Below are 21,577 nucleotides of genomic sequence, written 5' to 3'. Positions count from 1 at the left end.
TTCATAAGTATGTGTTTATTTGTATAAATAAATAAATAAGCTCAGTGGTAAAATCTATTTATAACAAAATATAAATATTAATAATTTAAAATGTTAAATGAATTTAAATATAATCTTAAGTATCAAAAAATATAAAAATAAATCAAAAATTAAAAAAATTTAAATGATTAAATTAAATTAATATCACGTCATTACTTTGTCGATCCATGGTACAAACCGCTGCACGTTTGTGTACACGCCGGGCAAATGTTCACGACCACATCCAATTCCCCACGAGACTAACCCGATTAATGTTTTTCGTCCTTCCAACATTGTTGTCAGTGGTCCACCTGAGTCACCCTATATGGTGTATTGATTGAACATTAGTTTTGAGTAAGTAAAATTTAAATAATATTGACGCGTGGAAAATTATAAACAGCAGTCGAGCATACAATTTATAAAAAAAAAGCTTAGCAAATAATGTGTATGATTCAGTGTGGAGTGTTTCTGTGTATAAATAGTTTTTAATTTAGTCATAAACGTTCGTTCTAATTTATATTTTAATTATTCCATGACATATTACATTTTTAATATTCATTTATTATTATTACTATTGCGTAAAAATAATAAAATATCAATATAGCATGGTCAACATTCAATTATCATCAATGAAATAGGTACAATTGTGAGTATTTAATGAGAGAAGATATTATTTATTTTTAATTTTTAAATCGCTTTTCATTCGTATATCGGCTAGTTTTGAACTATGATTATTCAATAAAGAGAAATATAGCGTAGTATAATTTGGATATATATAAATAATATTTTTTAATGTTGAGTTCGAAAATTCAAAAATAAATGTTCAATAGTTTTTGAACATTCTCTCGGAATAACGAAAAAATAACTTGATGTTATTTCAATCATACATTTTTTGTAGACTACTAGAACATTTTTAATTTTATCATATTTGTACCTTTTTAACATTTTTAAATTTCAATTTATTTTGTATTAATATCTATTAATCACTTTAGGATCACTCAAAATAAGAAGATTAAAAATTGTCTTTTTTATTTAAAAGATTTATTGTCACTGTAATATCAATGATGTAATAATTAAAGAACAAATAAATACTACACCAAAAATATTTCACGGATGTATTTCACAGTATTCTGTGTTTGAATTAAATATTTCTTTTGCTGTAATTTCCTTATTCACACCGATTACCAAAATTTCAATCAACGTGGCTGAAGATAAGAATAAATATAAAGAATCGTTCACAAACCTGACAACTGTCTCGACCTCCTTCTTTGTAACCCGCACATAGGAACACATCATGAATAGTTTCTCGGCGACCAGCCGCTCGGAACCATCTTTGGCATCTTTCGTTAGGTATTACCTCGACTTGTACTTCTTGAAGCACCGTAGGAACTGTGGCAACTCCTGCGGTTCAAAATAAACGTATTAATATAACAAAATTTAAATAATCTGTGGAAGTCATTTCAGTTTTTCAAATTGGATTTTTGTTGGACCATAAGTAAGAAATGTTCAAGTTAATTAACTAACAATGAACAAAAATTGAACCTTTTATTTCATTATAATAGATATACTTATGGTCAGGACCGGTATTCAAGTCAAATATTTAGAATTAAACCATTCAAACATCGACATAACCATATTGTTAATTGATAATTGTGTATTATAATTCAATTTCGGCCAATGACACGAAAAATCTGTAATCTGTGTAATCTGAATTATCTATACGATACTTCCCTATAAGCTAAAGGTGGTGAATACCTGTACAGTATATTCAATAACACGAATAAAGAAATATTAATATTATTATATTATAATAATATAATTAATAATATATATATATATATATAAGTACCTATATTTGACATAACAATTCGAGTAGTTTTTTATTTTTTTATTTGTTAATAGATATCTGGTGAAAATGTTATTAAATTATTGTTCAATAATTTAAAATAATAACATACATTTTTTAGAATAAAAAGCCCTTTCACAGTTTCACTTAATTTAGGCTATCATTTGTGTATAATATACCTTATGTTGTTGTATTGAATTTCATAATAATAATATCATCAAAGTATAAAATATTTGATTATCTAGACTAATTACTAAAATTAGCATCTTTAATAACCTAAATACAACCTTTTGTCTATATTTGTGCTATGCCTTACATGGAATACTTACTACGGCGATGATGAATAAATTGATTTGATTATTTTTTTTATACATTAATGTCCTTGTAAATGAAAATAATTTTATTTTAAATTTTTAACCATTAACTATTTGATCTAACCAGTCATATCCATAATAGAAAATAAGTCAATGCTATGCTTGCCGAATTTACAAAAATATTTTTTATAAAACTGTGTTACTATACATGATATATACATCAGTTATATACTGAGCCGTATTGAGATATTTGTTATTAATATTGATTATTTTAATCAAGAAGAAATAAACAAGAAAATAAATTTGAAAATAACAAAATAGTATAAATATCAACAATTATTTTTAGATTAATATGATCATATAAATTATTTTTACAAATATAAAATAACTTTATGTGGGACTGTATATATTTTAACGTTTCTTGGGACAGCGTAGCTATTGGATCCTACGCCTCTAAATCTGACCCTAATTATGACATTTTCATCGAAGTAAATAATTCATTGCCATTTCAAGTGTAAAATGATTTCTGGTCCTGACAGTATGATGGGTTGAAAATTATAAACATGGATATTCGTTTAAATTCATAAAAATAAATTAGTGGATGTTATTATAAAGTATATCATTTTCGTAGAATAGAAATGTTTTAATGTGTTATTATGTCACAAACTGATCATGAATATATGACAATAAATAAGAATTTTTAATTAAGGTAGTAATTACTTTATTAATTTAATAAAATTATTTATGATACTTTTTGTTAAATATATTTTAGATTCTGAGTGGGACGAAGAATATATTGGTTTTACCTTAATGTTTGTTTTTTCTGTCTATGTACATGATCTCGACCATAAGAATTACTCACAATCATATTCGATTTCTGATAGGAAATGTTGTCTAATTGGTACTTTGAAAGGATTATTTTTCGAATTTCACAACCATTTTCTTAATATTTATGAACAACTGACGAAAATTTATAAAAAAAAAAAACAGCAACGACATAATGGTTTTTGGCAAAATAAAATTTTAATTTTCATAGTATTTTAAAAACTAATAATCATAAATATTTGAAATATTCACTGAATGTTAAATTTTCAAAATATTTATTTGATCTATTTATAGAAAATTTAAGTGTTCATGTTTTCTTAGTTTTTGTTTTCAAAAATATCGATAAAATAATTTTGCTTTCACAAAAATTCTTGAAAATGTAATTCAAAATACTGCATACATATATATTATTGATTTATGGAAAAATTAAGCTCAGTTCTAAAACAATAATGTATAAGTATTTGAATCTTAAATTTAGACAAAACGATAAAAATTTTTACATTTATGTAGTCAAAAAGGTGTACAATTTTTAACTTATATATTTATAACTTGAAAATTGGAAGCAATATTTTTTCATAAGATTTTCTTAGTACTCAACAAAATAAAATTGACTGAAAAGTCATAAATAGTTTTATAAACGTTAAAAAATGAAATTTCAACCAATTGTTTTAGAATGATATTGTTTGTTTTGTTGTTACCTAGTAAATATTAATCGTAGCAATTACAAAATATTTACTAAATACTTGTATAAGAATTTTAAAAGACATTTCATAATTTCAAAATATTTAAACAAAACTGTGGTGTTTTTAAACACTTGCAATTTTCGATGCCTTTTTTGTTTTTTTTGTGCAAAAGTTCAAAATACCTTATTAAGAAAATTGGTTATTTTACTATATTATCCATCTTTAAAAAAAATAAACTGATCCACCCAACCTCTTTCATTAAAAATTCTTTTTTCAAGAAAAATGGTACATTGGTTTCGAGTTTAAAGACCAACACAGCAATATCATTCACCCGCATACCTGTATTTTAACCGATGGTTAAGTTTTATCCAACGTAGAAGTTTCGCTCTTTTTATATTTTAAAATATAAAAGCTTATAGCCATTAAAATATTTAAAAAAATACGATTTTAATTACTTTATTAATAAATTACTCTGTCAATGATTAATACATATAGGTGCATTTTTGGCTTGTTTTATAACTATATTAAACATTTTAAAGCAATAATATTAACGAAAATAACTGAAAATAACTCAATATGGCCACTTTTATTAATTTTTATAAGTGTTCTTACAAATATAAAACTATATAGTGAAATAAAAAATAATTTGTATTAAAGTTTAAATTTCAAATACACAAAAAATAAGAATAAAATTGACTTTTAATAAAATAATAACATACATTTTTGTATTTTCATATCAATATATTTAAGATTAGAATAACTAAATTACTTTAAAACATACTAACCATGTCGAGTACGGCCCCAACCAGCTACAGTGGCGGTCTTTCCGACCAATTTGGCTACTGCACTCGGCAAACATACAGGAATAATATGCTGTTTAAACGCTACGTCGTGGTCAATTTTAACCAATGCCACATCATTACGGAAATCTGTAGGACTATACTGCGGATGTACCTAGATTTAAAAATTATATTTAATAAATTAAACCTTTATTAAGGATCAGGCATGAAATCACAATTTATATATAATATCACTATTTGTTCTTTGCAAACTGAATTCTGATATTTCGAATAAAGAAGTGAAAGTTAAAGTCTTGCCATCTTAGGTTTTTATGTATTACCCAGAATTGTATTTAAATAAAATAATACAAACAATGTGTTATGTAATTTTGAAGTTGCATATTCATTTTAAATAAATCACTCTATTGTCTAAATTAAACATACAACTGAAATTAAATAGCGAAAAAATAATAGAAATTTAATTTTGAATCGAATTAGTAATATTATCAATTTTATTTTATTGTTTAAAATTTACTTAATATTTTAATTTTCGTTATGTATATGAATACGTTTTTTTAATAAGAACTTAAATTTTCTTGTCTTAGTTCCCTAATTATATAGCTTTAATGTTGTGATTATAATTTCTGCCAAGTTCGATCTTTATAGTCATAAGTAATTATAATTTCTTACTTCTTTGCGTTCTACGTTAAACTCTTCATGTGAATACTTTTCTGATTGATCTCGTACATCCCATTCACCGAGTCGTACTTTTAAATTATTATTCGCCGTGCTTTATAATACATTAAACATTTGTAAATTAATATCAATAAATACATATATTAAAAACCGTAAAGGCTTAAACTTAATAGGCATGCTAAAGTCATGTTTTTTTTTTTTTTTTTTGGATCGAGCTCCTACTGCAAATCAAACCTTCTAAGATAAGTATGATTAAAGTATTAAATGGAATTACCGACTTGCTCAAGTAAGTTTCTGAAAGTGTACGATATCAGTATTACAGCTCTATTCTAACATTTCTGACCGAGTAGTATTGAATTTCGTATTTCGATCAGAATAATGCATTAGAAACATTATTTAACTTTTTTACCGTTTGTATGTTCAATTTGTGAAAATTTTACTCGACAGTTAGGTCCAGTACATCACATGACTCGACTCGTGTAAACTTCATTCAATTAATATATTAATATTAATACTTACGTGGCCACGCAATGTGCAGCGGTTACTACCCATCGATTATTCAGAAGAGCTCCACCACATGACAATTTTTTTGACAAAAATCCTGACTTGATGATTGCGGCCTTCATTAATAAAAATTAATTTTTATTAAAATTCGAATTGATAATAATGACATAAAACATTGATTTTAGAATAAATAATTATGCTGTTATCTTGTTGAATTAGATTGGGTCTTTGTGGACACAGCCACTTGATGTTTACTGTAACTGTTTGAACTCAACTTAATGAAAAAAGGGTTTCAATAACAAAGAACTAAAACAATTGTTATTTTAATTGTTGAAAACAAGTTTTTATCAAGGTGAATGCAAGCGATTCTAGTGGCATTTATTGGCTGCATCCACAAAGGTACTAATGGGATAGCGTACCAATATATTATAAAATCAACATAATATAACCAAATCTATGAGTGTATTTTACATACCTGCCATGGATGAGTACCAAAGTTTGATCCATGTCCACCCACGATTCTATGGCTTCTAGCGTATAATTCTCCACAACCTATTTATTAACATTAAAATATATTATTTCTACAGTTTTTACATAATATAATAACGGTACAAAAAGCATAAAGTAAGAATGATACATATAAAAATTACATTCAAAATAATAAAAGCAAAATAAATAAGATTTTACAAATACATGTGCATATCAGTGCACAAAACTAATATTAATAACTATAAATAATAACTAGTAATAATAATAACTACAAATATGTAATATTTTATAATTACGAGTATAACTGAGGTAGAAAATGTATTTAATTTTGTAATATTCTTAGCAAAATAAAATATTATTAATAATATATACAAAATCCCAACTTTCCCTATAAACATTAATAGGTATTTTATTTTTAAAATACAAGATTATTATTAAATTAATGTTTAATAATTATTAAAGTAGAAATAGTCAAAAAAATCGCTCTTATTAAATACGATGTTCAAAATAAGTGTTCACATTAATTACGAACCAAATCAAGCAAACGATATTTTTCAAACGAATTGTGTACCAGACGCAATTCGTGTTATTTTTTAATTTACAGTTAACTATTACAAGTGGTTCTTAAAGTGATATTACCATAATATATATATATATATATATATATATATATATATATATATATATATATATATGTTAGTTAAAACATAATATAAATTCACATATTTATAGAAAAAAATTGAATTTATAAAAGCATAATATCATAGTATAAATTGTGTCATAATCATATATTAATTAAATTTTTCTGTATTTATTTTTATTGGCTAATGTGTTAACAAATTCTTAACTGTGTTTCATTATTATTATTTTTATTATTTTCTATCAATAGAACTCTTATTGGGTTTTTTGGGTACTCATCATTTTTCTAGACTACTTCTTATCAATATTATAGTATGGATTTACATATTTTTTAAAACTTCTAAAATTCTGTATATGTTTGGATGAGGAAATAATAAAATTCGTTAAATATCGAATGAAAATATTTGCAAGCATTAATGGTTCTTTGAGAGCTTGCATTTTTTTTTCCCATTTGCATTTTTTGAATTTTCATTTATGTATGTATCTATTAAATATATTTTTATTGAAAATGTAAATACAAGTACAAACCACTAAAAAACTAAATTTCATGTAATAATATTTTAAATATTAAATTATTTATTATTATTATTTTTTTTTTAAAAGTTAAAAAGTATTTACAAAATTAAAATTTAATTTATAAACCACTACGAACCACTAAATAAAATGTTAAGTGTTAAGTGAAAGATTAACACGAATTGCGTCTGAGACACAATTCGTTCAAAAAGGTTAGTTTACCAGACTTGATACACAATTCGTGTGCACCTCATAACAAATATAGAGTTTAATAAAATAAAATTAATAGAAATATTTTTAGATATTGTAGATATTTATACAAATATAAAAATAAAAAGGTAATCATTAACAAGAATAATTGAAAAATTGAAATTCTTCAATTTTATGCATACATGTTAACAAATACCTATACTGCTATATTATACCATATTTATATAATATAATATATATTTAAATATACTACCAACGCATATAATATTATTCTATAAATATGACTCATCATTCAATTTTTATTAAACTATTTTTAAGAATTGTATACGATCAAACAAAAACAATGATTGTTATTCGGTTGAAAAGTAAAGGGAGAATTTTAAATAGTTTTATTTTGAAATATTAATAAATTTAAATCGTATTGAACTATATTTTAGTCTAATTGACTATAAAATAATTTCTTCAAACTAACTTAACATAAATAGACAAAGTAAAATTAGTACAACTCATTTATGTGTAAATAAATAGAAGCCATTTAATTTTAGGAACATTCAATTTTTAATTAGATTCACAACTTAATATACTGACACTAGTTATATTTAATTATTCTCTGTTGTTTCGAGTTATACATTTATGAAAAAATGAATTTATTTGATATCAACTATTTAAAAAAAGAAAGTACTCGTACGTTGAACAAATACATAAATTGAATGAAAATATAAATATGCTTTTACACAGATAAATGCCATGTCAAGTCTTGTATGAGATGTAATAAGGAAAACAAATAAATGTTGCTAAATTAAATTAATTTTAAATTCTATCAATAAAGAATTAAACAATAGGGTTCGAGAGGTGGTTATATTTTATGAAAATGATTGTACATATTTTTTTTGTCCTTCCGTGAATATTTCTCATTTATGTTACTGTCATATTATTATGATCAAATTCTTAAATATGTTGGATTAGTAAATTTTCTTTGTGTATTAAAAGCGAAATCACACTTATAAAAATATTACTGTATAAATACAGAAACAGTTACAGGAAATAATTAATAACAGAAAAAAAAATGAAAATAAATAATTATATTATTTTCTTATAATAATTATACAACCTAAGACAACGAAGTTTAATTTTTCAATTATAACACATTTTTATAGATACTGTGTCTAGACATTAGACTTATGCTTAATATCTTTCACATATTACACTTTGTGCGGATACAATTTTTCACAGTGTTTTGTTTCAAACAATGTCCATTTCGGTACGTTTATTTTTAATCGTTTCTCATGCATTACGTTCTATGTATAATTGCATATAATCTATGTAACACCCATACCGTTTTGGGTGTGCTGTACATTGATATAACATCCGTGTTCACATTTAAGACCATACATTTATTTAAACCTGTTTACGCGTAAATCTAGATGGTGAAAATGTATAGCTTAACGGTGATTGCGTGCGTTTGTGCGTTTTTCTTACATCTTAATACTTATACTATAATATATATAAATATAATGTGAGTATAGTAAATAATCAAGTTGAAGGATTTCGTGTTCGTATCGTGAGTATTGAATTTTTGAAGGAAAGTACGTGTATTGTTTGAACAAAATTACTGTGCTCAGCGGTGCGTTATTTCCATATATGTGTTTGTGTGTGGGTTCAGTGACGTGGTAAAGTGGTAGTTTTTATGTAGCCGCCCTTAATATTTATATTTTAGACTATCGATCAGAAACTAGTTATCTAGGTATTTGAGTATTTATTCACTTTACTATTGTTGTATGTGTATGATATTAAAAAGTTAAATTGATTTGCAAATATTACAAGATCCATTAAAAGAAACATTATTCTACAAACATAGGAAACGGTATGAGAAAAACTTCAATATATTTACAAACAAAAAAAGTCCATTAAACATATGGACGTTTTTGTCTACGAAAAACACGTTAAGGACAGATTCCATTAATTTCATATTATTTGTCCGAATAGATTAACATTTAATTTCAAGAGTTCTAAAACCGTATGATGATCGGTTCCTGCTAGACACTAAATATATTTGTGACCACGCCACTTTGCATGCGTGCGTACGTGCGTATGTGCGTGTGTGCATGTGTTTGTCATGTTTGAAGATACAGACTCCAAGTGCAACTTTAATAGGTACTTAAACATTGGCGGGGTTGTTTACCACGATATCCTGACGGCATGTAGTGTAGCAACTGACTTTGTTGTTGTTGTTGTTGTTGTTGCTGCTGCTGCTGCTGCTGCTGTTGTTGCACTTGCTGATCTTCAACGCTACCGCCACTGCCACCGATCTGTGTGATATGGGCGAACGTGGCCGACGTGGACGACGACGGCGGCTTGTGCGTGGAATAAAAGACGGTGCCGTGATTGTTATGAAACATTATCTGCGGCGTGGGCGGCAATGCTGTGCTGGTCGACGTGCTACCGATACCATTCATGTGCCAATGCCCGTTCGACCCTCCGACCCCCATATGACTCTGGTGGTGCTGATAGTAGTACGGATGGTAGTGCTGGTGCTCTTGCTGATAATAGTAAGACGGTTTGGCCGTCTGGTCGGTGATGAACGACTGAGACGACGGGCTCACGTCGCTTATATAATTGTCCAGATAACTCGCCGCCGTCGTAGGCTGATGGTTGTAATGGTGCTGTTGCTGTATCTGCAAATGTTGTTGTTGTTGTTGTTGATGCTGTTGCTGCTGTTGTTGTTGTTGGAGCATATACAAATTGTAGTGTTGTTGAAATTCAGGGTATTGCATCAGGAACTGTATAGCTTTACATATATAGAAGGAAACGACATGAGAGTGTACACACGGTATTATAGTTATCTTTTTTGAGCAATACTATTCGCCCTAAGTATACGGAAGAGACTACCAGATAACATGGATATATTTATATGTACTTGTATATGAGAACACAATTTAAAAATGCCAAAACATATCGAAATGTATTATGTTATATCATGTTTGTTCCAAAAATTAAGAACAATATATGTTACAAACATGATATTATTACAACGGCATTGCCGTCGTCAAGAATCAGAATTAGAGTACAAATTAATATTTATCGTAACAATAAAATTATATACCTTACGTGCTATACAACCATGTGTGTCGCCAAATTAAATACGCGCGCGAGTACAAATGTTTATGCCGTATCGTCTCGGTGTTTTGTTTCGTGCGTAAAATGAAATACATAAATAACTCGTGTGTGTTGTGCCTACATTGTCATTAGCATTTCGACGAAAACGAGCACCGTGACAATAGCGACCATAATAAGTTTTGCTCTGATTATAATACCAATGAGAGAAATTATCGCGATTATTATAATGAATTGTGCCGTCGCACATTCAGTATGCAGTACGCGTAAGTGCGCATGTCCATCAGTTGTCTCGCTATAGTATTATAAATAACACAATACGAAAACACTATATAATATTATTGCACAATACTATTCCGATTCATTTATAATAATTAAAACAATTCCGCGATCTAAAATCAGATTTAGAAAAAAAAAACTTACTGGCATTTTCTATTGTTCCCACCGAATTAGACGCGGCTGTCACGGCTGATGACGACGATGATGACGATGAGGATGACGAAGAAGATCCGGATGTCTGAATTTTGTCTCTGGATACACAACAGCTCCAAATCATTCCACCACTGCACAGATCAACTGGTTTTCCACCCTCCAGAACGCAAGATATACTAAGTCCACAATCGAATTTGTTACCATTGTACCAACATGTTTGAGGAATCACTATTTATCAAGAAAATCACATAAGTTTTGATTAAAATTTCAGTACATACAATTAAAAAAAAAAAAAAAAACTATAATTAGTATTTTTTCTTACACCAATATTTGCATAGGTTTAATAAACATCGATACATATATTAAAGACGTATGAATACGATTCATCATATAAGTAAATGTCAAATGTTGTATTATAATAAAATACAATTGAGTAAAATCGAATTTTTCTGAAAATTTATTTTTCATAAACCACAGACTAATATATATATATACTTTTACGTACTGCACACTGAAGGATTTTGTCATATTCCTCTTACAAAAATATGTAAAATTAAAAAAAATACCATAATATAGAAAATAGAACCAGAACACACTTTTTAATTTCGTACTACACACGGAACATTTCGTATTACATAGTGTGTCGTACTGCACACAATTTTAGTTCCTGTCATAAACAGTGTAAAAGAAATTTTGATATTTCTGATAGTAAAGATAATAAAACAATTTGAAGCAGCATTCAATAGCTTAACAATTTATTTTACAAAAAAATTATTTAAATTTGTATCGTAAATATTTTTTTATCAAATTTAATATATTTAAATAAAAAAATTGTTTAAAAATTAAAATATTCGACAACCTTATAGTTAACTAATAAAGTGATAACTTTCTACAAAACGTTTTCATTGACATGTATATATCATAATTATTTATATTTTATCGACAAAACCTAGAACCGAAAAAAAGGTATTGATTGATGATATGTAGTAAATTATATTTTTCAAACTAAACTAATATATACCATACGAATATTTTCTGTAGTTTTTAAAATACATTTTATAACAAAGACAAAAATATTAACAAATTTATAAACTGTAATTAATAAACAGTATGATTTATATATACATAAATTATTATATATATATATATAATAAACTACACCGAATCATATTCAAATTTCATTTTAATATAATAAAAAATTCAAATTAAATATTTTTTTCCCAAATTCAATCATACTCGTATGTACTATTTAATAAACCTATATATTATTACAGCGTACAAATATTCATTATTTTTTTTTTTAATTTTATTAATAAACTGTTAACTATAACTTTCAAGACTTAAATTTAGATCTAAAAATAAAAAAATTGTTTATACGACTTTGTTAATATTTATTATTTCGTACAGTTTAACCAAATCACCGGCCATGGCAAGTTGTATACGAGTATAACAAATCAAGAAAGGAAAAACACAGACGGCCATGGTGAAGAAAGTGAAACCACACGACCATAGTGCTGCTTTCGTTTATACTACCATCGTGATGTGTATAATTTATTAATATTACTATAGAAACGAGATCGCAGGCACGCGCACTAGTTTTTTTTAAAAATTACATAGTATAAATCATAATATATTGCTGAAAATAGTATAAATTAAAAAAAAAAAAAAAGAATTTGAAACCGGATGTAAGAGTACAAAAATTAAAATTGTTCCATTTGTTAGGTACAACGTTAAATTTAGTGAATTTTACATTACCTATTTTCATACTTTTATTATTTATAAATTAAAACTAACAGAATTATATTCTATCGATTTGACACTGTCCGTTTTAAAATGAGTCTAGTCGCTATCCGTTGTGTAATGTTGTTCAAATAAAATCTAGTATTTATTTTATGTTTGAAGAGCGTATGAATAATATTTCTTTACGCCAAATGTTTTGCGCTACATAATTGTTAAAATATTTACAGCGTCGAATAAACCTGAAATTATTTTATTTATCTTGGTGAAAGTCATCAAGGATGTAACTAAATACAATGGAGTTATTCTGAACAGAAAGTCCACTAACTTTATGTACGTGGGTAATATGACATTTGATCATTATCATATAATTGACGTTCAAAAAATCATGAATATAATTACTATATCGAAGCGAAAAAAATTGAAATTATAATCGACCTGAATGAACAAAACATTACTTATAATTATTAATGAGAATTAAAAGTGTGTGTATTATTATTACAAACATGTTAGTTTTTAATCAAACGAGTCTAAATCAATGTTTTTTTGTGTTACGGTATCGAGTGGAAATAATACGAACCGGGTATATCCTGAACGTTCGTACACATCACTTAATCGTCTAGTTAACGATAATTTACTATTGTACTTATTAGACCAAGGAAAAAAAACGACAGTGATTTCTTCACGGAATTTTAGAACATAATGACATCAACAAAAACTAATCTCAGAACCGTGGTAAATCGTTTGTGTTTGTTTTTTCTCGTTTTCGTCAACCGCTCTCCGCCACGGGTATCGTTTTTTCGGCTGATTTTTTTTTTTTCGCCTCCCTTTAATCAATCGGAAACGTCAACAGACCCATCACGTCGGCAGCCGAGTTCCGCGTGGCTTCGCGGCGGCTTCTCGTCTCCGGAAGTTATACAAACAACGCGTGTCGGAGTATTACAATATTTTTATGCGGCCCGAAGATTAACGCGCGCGGGGGGTTTTCTTTCGATTATTTTGTTTTTTTTTTTCGTCGCAGCACACGATTATTGCGTTTACGGCGGAGGGGGTGGGGAAGCAGCGAATAAACCGTTACGTGCGTTCGGGCTAGGGGCCGACGAAATCTAATCTCGCGAAAAACGAAAAACAAGAAACCATAGGGAACGAAAAAAAAAACCGTCACGTGTGAAAACGGACGCGTCACATACTTTTACCCAACATGTCCATGAGATCGTTCTGAAAGCCTTTGGAACCGGTCGTCGTTGACCCGTAGTAACCGGCCGCGGCGCCTTTGCCCGCGGTCATGTTGAAACCGGACTTTTGCCCTAGCACCTCGGCCAACAGCACCGCGTTGCTCCCCGCGGTCACCGGTTGCTGCTGCTGCTGCGGCAGCGAAGACGGCGTGGACGCAGTGGCAGCCAGAGACGATTTGGTCGCGTACGACAGCCGTTTCGAGTACCACTTGGACGCCGCGTCGGACGATTGTTGCTGCTGCTGGTCGTTGGCGGCCACCTCGCGATGCGGTGACTGGTGCACGACCACTTGCACTTCGGACAGCGAAGACGCAGCTTCCGGTCCGGGCCACAGGCGCTTGTCGTCGTCGGGCTCGCGCTGCTTGCTAGGCTGTTCGCTCGCCGTCGTCTTTTCCTGATAGTACTTCTGCGTGGTCTCGGGTGCCCGGCGACGGCTGCCGCCGATGATCCAGCCACCGCCGTCCGTGTCGCTCACGTGGTGATACGTGTTGACCGTGCGATGCGAGTACGCGTCCGATCTATCGTTGCTGTCGTGGTCGTTGTAGAAGTCGTCCGTGCCTCCGTCGGTGTCTCTGTTGACCCGTTTCTGCTGCTGTGACATCAACCGACCGTTGGACCGGGCGGGCAACGCCGAGGACGACGAAACCAGAACCGCTCGGTCCGTGTTGGTGGCCGGCGGTGACACGCCGTCGGCGCACCGGAACATCATTATGACACTGATGATTATTATGGAGTGTGACCTCATGGCAATGGGCTCGTCCAAAAGAAGTACCGCGCGATCGGTGTGCGACGACAATACGGATGGGCGACACGATACGTACGACTCGTCGTTTCCGCTGTCTTATCCGTTATTATTTTTTTATTTACGTTTTTCGTTTCCTTCTTCAAGTGCACGACATAGTCACGAATACAGTCGCGTTACGATGTAGTAGTAGTTAGTAGTAGTAGTAGTGGTGTTGACGCTACAACGCTGACACTTTGCTGCCGTACTGCTGTGCGCTGCTCGGTGATGGCCCGTCGACACGGCGCATCGACATTGACCCGTACTGCCGGCAGTATGGTACCACTACGGTTGCTGTTGTTACGATCGCGCGGTGATGGCGTAACATCCGCCGCCCGACGATGACGTTGACGAACGAACGATTGTTGGTCAGCCGAAGGAGTGCTGCACTCGAGTTTCGTTAATGCTCGCAGCCGTCACTTTCTTCTTTCACCCGTGTCGGGCGCGCGCGTACTTGAGCACACGGGCCAATAGAGCGATTGGCGCTAGTAAATAATAATAAACACGACTGGCGAACGCGTGTGTTTATATGCGTGCGTGCGTGTAAACGCGCGTATGTGTATCGCTCGAGAACTATCACTTCAATAACAAGAGTAGTAACAGCAGCGGTTTACCTTGGATTCCGGCGCGCGTTTACAATGTCACGCAATGAGCGTATCCACTTTCTTTCTGTACGCGCTCGTCGTTGTTATATTATTATTATTATTATTATTATTATTAATAATATTATTATTACTATTATTGTTATTTTTTTTTTCCCAACTCACACGGTGCACACGCGTTCACTTTCACTCGCGGTCACTGAGAGTAAAAGAGGAAAAGAAGAAGCGGTAGGTAGGAAAAAAAAACCTAAGACCGGCGCGTTATAAAATTACGGCGGTAACAATGTATATTATGTTACATATCGTTATTGAAACACGTGCATTTAGTAGCAGTGGTACGCGGTGATTTGTTAAGCACTTGAGTTCGCACGCACAAGTCGATTTACACTTTGTTTTCACCGAAATTTCCGTACAATATTTTCACTCGCACTTGAAAAAAAATCGAATTTGTCGAGGAATCCTTCGAGGATGAAAAAATATTAAAAACGATCAATAACTTACCGCGTTAACGGAGCCGTATACCACGTGCAATAGTATAATACGAACCAATGACACATTAGTGTTTTATTATGTTAATTATAATGGCAAAATTAAAACGGATTTCAATAGAATATGTTGTAGATTCGCGAACGAGAAATTTTCTTTGTAAAAATGATAACAATAGACGTTATACGAGAAAATTGTCCTTTTGTAAAACTTAATGTAGTGACAGAAGAAACGACAGATCACATTTGATGTTTTTTGTACATTTTTATCAACACGGCCATCAATACACCACGCGCATATGTATATATGTATATATATATATTTATGTGTGCGCGTAGATAGATTTATATATATACATATACATATATGTATATATGTATATAATGAAGATGTAGTCTTTCTTCTCCGAAACAATATTAACAATAAAGAAAAATTATGAAAGTAAACCGACTGAGAGCCACAACAGCACACAAAAGACTAGCTGCTGCAGAACGAAGCGACCACCATCATCATATTCAAGTGTCTCCGCCTAACCGTTCTTTTACCGTGAACTTTCTCTTAATCGGTGTGCTGCTACAGACTTGACGTTCACCCCTCCACGATCGAAAATAGTAATAACACTCTTCCACACGTTGTAACTGTGCTTTTACTATTGTTACATAAAATCTCCACAAATAGATAATGATTTGAAAACAGTCGATCTAGTTGATAATATTAGACGTCTATTGAATACACAGATATCGGTTCTTACAAAATATATGTTCTATGCGAACGGAAATCTTAATGAATTTGTGTGAAATTTATACTCGTAATGGTATACAGAGATCGATTCCAGAAGCCAGAAATAAGAATTAAAGAAACCAGTATTAATGTTACAAACGAGACCCTTCTGTTTAAAATTATAGAAATAAATTAACAAATAGTCTACACATGAAAATAAATAAATAAAAGCTTAGCATATAAAGTTGCCATTTCAGACGTTCATATTCAGTCGCGATTTTATTGACTTTGTATATAGATGACGATAAGTTTTTAATTCGTAACCGGTCGTACTTTACAAATATATTAATACTCCAGGTTAAACTTTTATTTATTCATTTACTTATTTCTGTATATGAACTATTTTTTTATATATATATATATTTATGAGTTTTAACAATTTAATTATTTATAGTCTTTATTTTTTTTTTTTTTGTTATTTAAAAATAGTCAAACATATATTAATTATTTTTTTATAAAGACAAACCTATAATTTTTTTACTATTTTCTATATTCATTAACTTAATCCGATCTCAAAATTATTGATAATGTTGTTAAATTATAATTGTTTAGTCAGTTCACTTTCTATTTTAAGATTCAATCCTTGTAGGTATATTAATTATCCATGTGTAAATACTTATTATGGTTATAAAAAATGTACTTCCAGTTCACGAAATCATCTAATTTTTATCAAGAAATTGTCTTCTTTTAATCTTTTTCAGTTTAATTTAATATTTAAACCTATGGGTTCGTGTTGAATAAGTATTTTACCTTGTATTATTAAACGGTACGCGGATGTGTAATTTTAAGTATTATAAAAATTATTTATAATATAACATTACGTATGAAACACTATTAACTAATTACATTAATGTAGAGAATATTTTAAAGAAAAAGAAAAAAAAATTACACTGTATATTATTGAATTTTGTTTAATTCTTAAACCAATATAATATGTATATATATTCAAATATAATATATCTAATCGTGAAGTTAAAAACCGTTGTTATTATATATATTACCATGTTTCTTGACAATGTATTTATATTATATTATCATAATATTAATATCTTAATATAATATTATTTATTAATAATACAATCTTGTCGTAGAATAGCTTTTAGTGTAGTAATATAATTAAACGACAATTTTCTATTATATTTGTCCGATATTTTTACTGTTGTAAATATTTAAATACTGTATACAGTATAATTTCCTTTTACAGCTATACTTAATATTGATAAAATTTCTATTGTAGATATTAGACAGTTTTTAATCACTCGTTAATAGAGGCTAAGTTGTATTTAGATGCATATAATATGTGTATGCATATAACTAATATACTTACAGAATTGTTCAAAAAAACGTGCCTTCTTTTTCTTTGTTTTTTGTTGAATTTCTTGTTGTTTCAGCCTGGTCATTGTCGAATGATTGGATGGTGAAATTATTTCTGTGTAATTATATTTTAATGTAGAACTTATTCCTTGTTCACCAAATTGCATCTCTAAAATCAATTATGTCTTTGAATAAAAGTAAAATGTAATAAAAATAAATATATTATAAATGTTTACTTTTTATTAATCGATGAGTATTTGGGTAGTTAACTGCCACTGATTGATAACTGCTGCTGATTATACAAATAATGATAGTAAATAATGCCACTGCTATTATTTTGTGCATGATAATTTAAATTTCATCAAATTTTACCTTTAAAACATAATATAATATATATATATATATATATATTTTATATAATTTATATAGTTCACGTTTGTGTTAAAATTACATTAGACGATTAACAAACTAAACACATATTACGTCATAAAATGTGTATAGCTATAAAATTCTAGATTTAAACGTAAACATGTATAAAAATAGACAAGAAAGTTATTAACACAAAAAAAACAATTATACTTCCTTACACTCATTATGTATTTCATGAACGTCTCTATAATTACTGTTAATAATATTTTTATTTTATTTTAATATGTTAAATCAATTACTAATGCATAATATACGTATAAAAAAAATGTGTAATATGCATGTGTATAATATTATAACGTATCCGTGTATAAGAAACAATCATAAAGAAAGAAATTTCTTTATTATTATAACTTATTATTTAATGCCGCTAATGGTTCAATCTCATTTAGTAAATCAATAATTAATTTTTACGAAAATATAGTAACGATAATAAATGTATAATTTAAATTTATTTGATAGGCATGCATTTGATTAGATTATTATTTTTAGTCGGTTACAATAAACAATAATATTCTTATTTTAAATTATAAGAAAAATTTAAATATTTATAAAAGAAAAAATCTGTTTATATAATTTGTAATTTACATTAAAATAATGCACGCTTTGTAAGACTTATCAGACCGTATAATTTTGTATTGAAACTTAACAACGAAATTCATATCTACTAAAACAATAACGAACAACTCAACTAAATCATCATTATTGTGACAACGTATGTAACATAAAAAAAATTATTATTATCATTTTTAATTTCACGACTTACCCGTGTTTTTTTTTTTTTTTTTGCTACAAAAGTAATAACAAATATTTAATCAATCCAATGTTATAAATAGTATATATTAACAAAATGTACAACAATACTATATAATATTCAATAAGGAACTGTGCAAGTATATTGGATATAAGTATATAATATAAATATAAGTATATGTTACAACTAAAATACGTTATTGATAATAACAATACCGACGGATTGGTTAAATATGTTGAAGAATAGCTGATCTCAAAATAAAATGCCAAAAAAAAACTTCGAATAAATGATCATGTTTACTCCGATAATATGAGATACTCATAAATAATGATGAGAAGACATTCCCGCGTATTAACTACACGGGTACTGCAACACACGTACCGGCTGTTGATATGTTTACTGGTCTGCCATTGCCGAGTGAAAGTGATGCTGTGCTATCTCGCAAATGGGATGTATGTTCAACGCATAAAAAAACGGCATTTCTCCTTTGGCTTTATCGCGCCCAAAGAAAATATTTTCTATTATCAAATATGTATAATTTATTAATTTCAATAAACGCAATCAAATAAAAACAAATGTATAATTTATTTTTGTACCATTTCCAATGCATCATGTATAAATGCGATGTCTGATTAAAAAAATAATAATATATATTTAGAATAAGGATACGATTTCGTTATCACGTCTGTAAATTGTCGATTATTATCTATTTTATACGAATTCTTGTGTGAATATTTAGAAGTTTGATTGAAACAAAGCGATAATTATAAAAGCAGTTTTTTATGATTAGAAATTGTACAAATTACTGTACAACCTGAAGCTAGTTTCCTTAGGGAAAATGTTTTCGAAGAATGCAACTAATACATTCTTCACCCTCAAAAACAAATTATGAATAACTATGAGGGTAACATTAAAATACAAATGTATCCCTTTTGTATAGAATATACAACATTGAAAGAGGTTTAACTGCGTTGGAATTAAAGTTTATATTTTATTTTATGTTCAATCACTAACATATTATAAAATATAATAATAAATAATACATTTTCAGTTAATTTATTTTAATTTAATTTTTAATTTTAAAAACTAAACTGTTTTGGTAACACTTATACTTATAATAACATTCTATATATATGTACGATAATATTTTCCAAGATCAACTAGAAGAGTGTAGTTTATATATAATATATTTGGATTTAAAAAATCCATATAGCTATAAACAATAAATTTTTGTTAAAATAAAATAGTAATTTAATAAATGAAAACATTTTTTGTAAGTAAAAAATGAAGCTATAATATTTTATCAGTATTTATAAAGTGTATAAAATGTTATATTATTAACTCTATAAAAACCATTAAATACTATTTTATACTTGATTTAACAACTGTATCGAATACAATTCAGATATGTATTTAGAAAGACAAGGTACACGTGCCTCTAAGCATTATTACTTTATTATTACACATATTTTAAATTTTAGCATTAATTTTATGATACATTTTATGTGATAAAAACAGGGTCTTAACTATTGTAAAATACCAATTGTTATTTTTATCAAGTTGAATTTATATTATTACAATTATTACTACAACGACTTTTGTTGTCTACGTCCACATAAGTACTACCTATTTTAATAATAGAGTGGTATGTCTATATATTATAATATCAATGATACTAATATTTTATTTTATTCAATATTAAAAACACCTGTACTTGATTATTGAATGTTAGTAAATTTTAGAGCGGTAAAAATGAAAGTGGAAATTGTTGGCAAATTATATAGTAAAATATTTCACCTGTAACCACACATGCATATTTAATTTATTTGAATAGGATATCTATGCATTAATATCTATATAGCATCTGTTTATTTAAAATAGCCTGCTTAATAACTTGTCGCTTCCCAAAATGATGAGCACAGTCTTAAATTAAAATCTAAACCAGTAATATAAATTTATCATAAAATTATAAGCTTTGATAACATAAAACACTTACATTTACTATATCTAGTACTTATTTATCTTTATTAGCAATACTTTATCCATTATTCAAATATTTTAGAAGTCTAAAATAGCTCTATTTATTTAAAATAAACGTAAAACATTCTGTATACTGGAAATCGAATAAAAAAAAAAATTTATTCTTTTTAATATCAATCTTTATTAATAGATAAACAAATTAAAATAAATGCTATATATAGACACCAATTAAAAAAAAAAAAAAAAAATTGAAGTTCATATTATTAATCCGATTGACTTGTTAAGTGTAACGTTCTGTAAAATAAATAAACCACTTTAAAAATAAAACACGTATAAAAAATATATTTTAACAGTTGATTATAAAAATGTACTCTAAATACAAATTATACTTGTATCTGTTCCCAGAAAACCTTTTTCACT

General features: G+C 28.5%; 1 protein-coding gene across 3 annotated transcripts; it reads right to left on the bottom strand.

The window, feature by feature from the left end:
- Positions 1–111: 111 nt before the first annotated feature.
- LOC112686519 (serine proteinase stubble-like) lies at positions 112–19,542 on the bottom strand. Of its 3 annotated transcripts, XM_025558856.1 has the most exons (11): positions 19,393–19,542; positions 18,234–18,369; positions 18,011–18,166; positions 11,054–11,290; positions 9,699–10,304; positions 6,141–6,217; positions 5,681–5,781; positions 5,156–5,255; positions 4,472–4,640; positions 1,262–1,419; positions 112–339 (listed from the first exon to the last, which is right to left on the bottom strand). In XM_025558856.1, the coding sequence occupies exons 2-11, from the start codon at positions 18,340–18,342 to the stop codon at positions 184–186; spliced, it is 1,869 nt and encodes a 622-aa protein (XP_025414641.1). In that variant the 5' UTR covers positions 18,343–18,369; positions 19,393–19,542; the 3' UTR covers positions 112–183. The 3 variants fall into 3 exon arrangements, with proteins under 3 accessions (XP_025414641.1, XP_025414640.1, XP_025414642.1); XM_025558855.1 differs by lacking the exons at positions 18,011–18,166; positions 18,234–18,369; positions 19,393–19,542 and adding an exon at positions 13,990–16,390; XM_025558857.1 differs by lacking the exons at positions 9,699–10,304; positions 18,011–18,166; positions 18,234–18,369; positions 19,393–19,542 and adding an exon at positions 13,990–16,386.
- Positions 19,543–21,577: the final 2,035 nt, after the last annotated feature.

This window comes from Sipha flava, unplaced genomic scaffold (genome assembly GCF_003268045.1).
Source record: "Sipha flava isolate LNK unplaced genomic scaffold, YSA_version1 314_pilon_pilon, whole genome shotgun sequence".
Classification (NCBI taxonomy): Eukaryota; Metazoa; Arthropoda; class Insecta; order Hemiptera; family Aphididae; genus Sipha; species Sipha flava.
This window is presented reverse-complemented; position numbering and strand designations above follow the sequence as displayed.